Here is a 6999-nt window from a genome sequence, read left to right on the forward strand (position 1 = left end):
ACTTTCTCCAAGTCAAAACTGTACCTATGGTAAGATCAGCACGGATCCCAGTTATGCCTGGGAAATTCCTTATTCCAGTTTTACTCGGCCGTACTCAGCTACAGCTCTTTCTTTGGAATGTCAATGACATCATCTGTGCTGCTATCTTCTCTTGTTGGAATTGGGGAAAAATAATCATCAGTTTTGCTTTCAATTTCCAGCCTTTAACCTGGTCCATCTCTGACTCTTCCTTTCCATGACCACAAATATTCATTAGAATCCTGCCAACTCCTACGGTTACCTTTCCGCACACACATCTCTGTTAGGACTCTATTCTGTTCTCCCACTATCTCTATTTCCATTGTATCTGTTTTGATGATCTTATCTTTCATGGGGGTGCCACTGTTGTGTCCTTCAATTTCCCACTACTTTTAACAGGGTCCACAGCCATGTCTGACCCATTTCCCACACATCCGCCCTCATGCTTTCCCCTTCCTCCCAGAACAATAGCATTCTCCTGGTATTCACTTACCACCCCACCGGTCCCCACATTCAAAGGATCATCCTTTGCTATTCTGCCAACTCTAGCAGGATGTCACTGCCAAATATGTCTTCCCCTCCCCTCCCTGACCAGCATTCTGAAGGGCCCATTCCCTCTGTGACACCCTGGTCCACTCTGGTAGGCCTGGAGCTTGGACTCAGGGCAGTGTGTGGGGCATTGATTGCGGTGGTGGTGGTGCCCAGAGCCAGAAATTCTGGCTGCAGTAGGCCCAGAGCGGAGACTCTGACTCTGTCAGCTGACATGTCATGTCCAAATATTAATAACATATGCAATGAACATTAAGCTTTTAGTTTCATTTTAACATGTGATTTCTTTTTCAGCCCATGACTATGTCAAAAGGATATTAGAGGCAGTTCCATTCCAAATCCTGTCTTCAACTTGAGAAATGTTTCAATGACAAAAACAGGAATTACTGGAAAAACTTAGATTCTGCCAGACCTGCTGAGTTTTTCCAGCAACTTCTGTTTTCGTTTCTGATTTTGAGCATCCATAGTTCTTTAGAGGTTTTTTTTAAGTCTTTCATTGAAGTGTTGGCTATCTCCATGATGGTAAACTTGAGGGACGTACTCAGGACTATAACCTTCATCCCTACTGAATCTGTGATGATCCCAGTTGATATTATTACTGAACAAGTCTGTTCTCATACTGAAATCCAGCTTGATAGATCATGTTTTGTTTTTAACAATATTATTTTACTGTAACACAAGTGCACAATGCTGGAGATTTGGTTTCGACAATAAAATAGAAGCTTATTGTCCAAAGGAAATTAAGATAAAATAGAATAAACCAAACTATTTACACTACACAATTTTAAAGATTTCAAAATATGCAGTAAAATAAAATCACATTCATCCTAACACCATCCCTTTAGAAGGCTCAAACAACAAAGAAAGTTCTCTTCTCTATCACACATACATATGTTTAACTGAGCTGATGCTACAGTTACCAGTCTGATAACCACTGAGTCTTCATACTTTTGAGCTTAGACTTTCTCAGCTTTAAACAACCCCCTGTTTTGACAGACAATTAAATCCAACAACACCCAACTTGGGACAGAGTCTTTGATAAAGTCTGGTGGCTAGGGTTCAGCTCTACTTGTGTCAGAAGAACACAAACCCTACAGCTGAACAGAGGCCTATGTTGTCTTGATTGAATTTTGTGATCCTGTGAAAAAGGTTCTCAGATCTTCGCAATTAGACAAGTTGGTGGTAAGTTAAAATTGACTCAGTTTTTGTTTCTTTATTTGCTTTGATGACACAATCTACATTTTATTTTGTTAGAGAAATATGCACCTGGACAACAAAAGCCAGATCAAGATAGAACTAGCACGGAAGGCAGATCCCCCTCAAATGACTGTGAATGACCACCTCAAAGTGTCAGCTGAGAACAGAGATTGTGGGGATCTGAAGCTTCTGGAAGGCTTTTGTGAGCTTCTGCCTAGTCAGGATGGAGAACAGGGTTGCTACCAGAATGGAGCTGTAGCATGTGAGCAGTACACCCTCCACTGTGAAGAATTCAGCCCAGTCATTCAACAGGAGTGGTGAGTTTGATGCTTTGGCTATTAACATGATAAAGTAAATGTATAGGAGTCATCAATATAATTATTTCTGTTGTGCCAACATTTGATACCTTATATGAAATGTACATAATTTGTGGAAAGGGACAATTCTTTATTCTCACTCCTCCTTTTTATGCCATTAAAAGGAATTATAGTCAGATCATTGATTTTGATGTGAAGTAATAAACTGTGATAAACACTCAAACCTCCCACAACTATACCTGATTGCTGCTTGAATATCCTGGTTTCTGAGCAATGTTTACTGACAGCTGTTAACTCGCTCTAATTATAAATAGCTCTTATAGAACCATAGAGTAATATAGCATGGACACAGGCCCTTCAGCCCAAACTGGTCTATACTGACCATGGTGCCCACTCAGCTAGTTCCAGCTGACTGCATTTGGTCCATATCTGTCTTAACCCTTTCCATCCATGTACCTATCCAAATGCTTTTTAAATGTTGTTATTGTACTTGCCTCAACCACTTTCTCCGGCAGCCCATTCCATACACACACAACTCTCTGCGTGACAAAGTTGCCCCTGAGGTCCTTCTTAAATCTTTCCCCTCTCACCTTAAACCTATGCCCTCTAATTTTCAATTCCCCATCCTTGGGAAAAAGATTATATGCTTTCATCCTATCTATGCCCCTCATGATTTTATGCACCTCAATAAGGTCACCCCTCATTCTCCTACGTTCCAAAAAATAAAGTCCTATCCTGGTCAACCTCTCCCTATAACTCAGGCCTACCAGTCCTGGCAACATCCTCATAAATCTTCTTTACACACTTTCTAGTTTAACTATGCCTTTCCAATACACGGCGACTAAAACTGTACACAATATTCCAAGTGCGGCCTCACCAACGACTTACACAACTATAATATAACGTCCCAACTCCAATACTCAATGCCTCGACCGATGAAGGCCAGCATACTAAATGCCTTCTTCACTACCCTGTCTACCTGTGACGCCGCTTTCAATGAACTATGTACTTGCACTCCTAGGTCCCTCTGTTCCACAACACTCCTCAGGACCTTACCATTTACTGTATAAGTCCTACCTTGGTTTGACTTTCCAAAGTGCAACACCTCACACTTATCTGTATTGAATTGCATTCGCCAATCCTCAGCCCACTTCCCAATCTGTTCAAGATCCCTGTGTAATTTTTGATAGCCTCCTTTACTGTCAACAATATCTCCTAATTTTGTATCATCTGCAAAATTACTAATCATGCCTTGTGCATCCACATCCAGCTCATTTATGAAAATAATGAATAACAAAAGTCCCAGCACCGACCCGTGTGACACACCATTAGTCACAGGCCTCTAGTTCAAGAAACTACCTTCAACCATCATCTTCTGCTTCCTGCCGTTTTGAATCCAATTAGCTAACTCTCCCTGGATCCCATGCAACCAAACCTTCATAACTAGCTTGCCATGTCAGCCCTTGTCAAAGGCCTAACTAAAGTCCATATAGACAACTTCAAGGTTTTGTGATGTTTCATTTTCCAACTAGATGATTCCTTATGTGAAACAAAAAAACCCTAGAAATTCCCTGAGAAAGCGTTTGATCTAAATGGGTCTCAGTTCACCCCATGGCCAAGTAAGTGTCAGAATTGATGGGAAGTTTACACATGCCTTACCCTGTACACAAGAAATACAGCTCTTGCCACTAAGACTTCTGCTATACTGGCACCACTCCTGTTCCATTCCCAAATTGCTGACCTTGATTGATAGGTAGACTTGGTAAACCTTGACCACTGGTTGCCTAGTATGACCTAGTGCATTTACCTTGAAGTATTGATGGCACCGTTGTTTGGAATGGTTGAGTCATTTAAATAGATAATGATGGAGGTGAACTTATACATTCAACTACCTGTGCTCAAACTGAGACCTAACCATCCTTATACTCATTTCAACAACACATCTACACCCAAACTTACACAGAATGTGCTCATATGGTGCAGTAACATCGTGGTTATATTATTGGGTTAATAATCCTGAGGTAGTAATGAACGTTTGTTTCTGACACTGATACTATGAAGCTACTCTGCCTCACTAATGTCTTTTAGGGAAGAAAACCTGCCGACTTTATATGGTCTGACTTGTATGTCGCTCCAGACCCACATCAATGTTGTTGACTTCTGAAATGACCCAAGAAGCTGTTCATTTGTATTCAAGAAAGTAACCCCTGTGGCTATCACCAAGCTCTTTCCCATTGCAAAACTCAGCCTGCACCCACCCTCCCCAGCAATAAGGCACCCCAGCAATAAGCCACATTCTCCCAAGGTAGCCAGGTAAATCATGGACTTTCCCAACTCTTGCTACCTGCCTTGAGGATGAAAATGCAGGCAGAGACACAGAAGTCAGCTGCTGCCATGAAAACTATTGTTTTTAAAATTTATATGTTAGCCACTGAACAGAATGCTGGTAAGAAAGAGTTCTATGTTTGAAGAGATTGGTGTTGTGGAAGTTGAAGTACAAGGAGTCACCAGACTGGAAGCTAGTTTGGGGACACACGGAACACCGGGTGAAACAATTTTCACAGAAACTTTGGAAGTTTCACCTTGATGTGGTACAGTGTAAGGAGCTTATTGAAAAGCTGGGAGCACCATGAAACTTTAAGGTTATGTATTTACTGGGAACTTGGTGTGAAATTAAAAACTTATCACAAAGTTAGTTGATAGTTCCTCGGGAATTACCTTTTCTCTGCTTTAAGTATTAGTTGCCTGTTCAGTAATAGCAAATCTATAATTATTTTAGTTTGTTATAAAAAAAGACTTAAAATGTGAAATATTGTTTTGCAATGTTTTCAGTTGCTGGTAAATTAATTTCTTTTTGTTTCAGAAATTATTGGGATCAAAATATAAAAAGTTGAAGTCACATGGTCTTACCAGACCATGGGGCTGCTCTCTCATTAAAGAGAGATGATTTAACCCGAAGGTCACAATGCCTCCGGTGAGGGGAATGATTGAGAGGGAGGCTCCTTCAGAGCAACTTCAGTTGGTGCAGGAATTGAACCCACGATGTTGGTATCACTCTGCATCACACACCAGCCATCCCACCAACTGAGCAAATGGAAAACAGTACATATTAAACACTGTTGCTGATCAATATCAAAAACTACATCTTAAAAGAATTAAAATATGTACTCATAATATTACTTGATGGAGATTTGATGAGTTTTAGAATAAGTACTCATAATATTACTTGATGGAGATTTGATGAGTATTGGCACTCTCATGTACATTTTGCTGCCTCAGTTACTTTATGCTTATTGACAAGGTCAATGGTATAGTGCCATGCTAGTGGTTAAAAATGGACCATCAATTTGATCTCTGTCATCTGATTTTTGTTTTTATACTTGACTCCTGTCATAAACTAAAAGGTTTTAAGAAAAGAAAATAAAAGCACTGAAAACAATGATCACCTGAGCACAGGTTGAGGCATTTGAACAAAATATTAATGAACAAGAACCAGTCCGAAATGTCTGAAACAGTCATTTAGCTCTGGAACGCCTATTTGATTCACAACATTCCTGGAAGTTTCACAGACTGGGATGAAAGTTATCTGCAGAATTTGCAGTGTGGGAAAAAAAACAATGAATTCTGACATGGAAATACACAAAGCAACAGTATTTCAGGTAACAGTTTGTGGGCAGAGAGAGTGAGAGAGAGAAGGAAATAGATTCATAACAGCAGACCTGGAAGGTTTTCTCTCACTCTGCTCTCTCGTGTGCGCTCTCTCACTCTCGTGCTCTCTCTCTCACTTTCAACAACTGGTGAGAAGCCGATTGGAGAAATATTCATTCACTGAGAATGTATAACAGTCTGTAAATTTCACTACTACTAAGGATACAAGCCATCATTTAAATAACTGTGGTTTCAGGTTAAAATCTGACACTTCAAAAATTCTAAGAACTATTTTGTAAAACTTTCCTATTCTTTATCTTTCTTTTTAACTGGGCAAATTCCCTTTTTTAAATTTTGTATGTTTAATACTGCAATTAATCATTTTTCTTTAATTCATGAACAATAAAATTTGTCTTGCTTTTCCTTTCAAAAGATAACTTGTAATTGGATCCTTAATATCCGCTCGTACTATGTTTAATTTGTGTGATATTAGCTGCGTGCTGTAAAGAATTAAAAAGCTTTGTTGCAGCTGACCGAGGTGTGGGTTAAAAAGAGGGGAGCCTATTAATTTTTTCTCATGCCTAATAACTGTTATAACTCATGATACAGTGCATCATTGGAATAAGAAAACAGATGTATTCAGTCCCTTGAGTTTATAGTGCTATTCAATTTGAACATGTGTTATCAGCTCCTCAACTTCATTTACCAGCCATTTGCTTCATTTGATTCAGTGTCTGGTGATCTCCGTCCTGAGAAATTCAAGTGCCCTTATTTCTGAAAAATTTTAAACTTCCCTTTGGGACATGTATATAAATTAGGGGAGCTTTTCCTATTTGTTAAGCATCCTGCTGTGATATTGCCTTTAATTGGAATGTTCAGCTCTCCTTTGGGAATGAGAACCTGTGCTTATCTTCTGCTCATTCTAGGTCACCTATTCTCACATGTACATTATCTCTGAGCACTGTCACAGTCACTGTCTCCTGCCCATGCTCAGATGGAGGCATTAACTCAAAGTTGCTCTTACAAGTTTTTCACTTCTGTTCAATTCAGCTGTTAGAACGTTTAACTTTCCAAACGTGAGTCTTAACAATGTGGCTCCATTTTTTTGCAAAACTGCTTGAAAGTTGAGATAGTAGGAACTGCAGATGCTGGAGAATCTGAGATAACAAGGTGTAGAGCTGGATGAACACAGCAGGCCAAGCAGCATCAGAGGAGCAGGAAGGCTGACGTTTCGGGCCTAGACCCTTCTTCAGAAAATTTCTGAATTTCT

The 6999-nt window shown here is 39.8% G+C and overlaps 1 protein-coding gene across 1 annotated transcript in view; it reads left to right on the forward strand.

Moving 5' to 3' along the window:
• Nucleotides 1-1827: 1827 nt before the first annotated feature.
• oca2 (oculocutaneous albinism II) overlaps nucleotides 1828-6999 on the forward strand; it is a 403227-nt gene continuing 398055 nt past the window's right edge. The window contains exon 1 of the mRNA XM_048598233.1: nucleotides 1828-2081. Within this exon, the coding sequence (XP_048454190.1) occupies nucleotides 1828-2081 (254 nt within the window). The remainder of the gene's footprint in view (nucleotides 2082-6999) is intronic.

Source organism: Rhincodon typus, chromosome 6 (genome assembly GCF_021869965.1).
Source record: "Rhincodon typus isolate 14 chromosome 6, sRhiTyp1.1, whole genome shotgun sequence".
In the NCBI taxonomy this organism is placed as follows: domain Eukaryota; kingdom Metazoa; phylum Chordata; class Chondrichthyes; order Orectolobiformes; family Rhincodontidae; genus Rhincodon; species Rhincodon typus.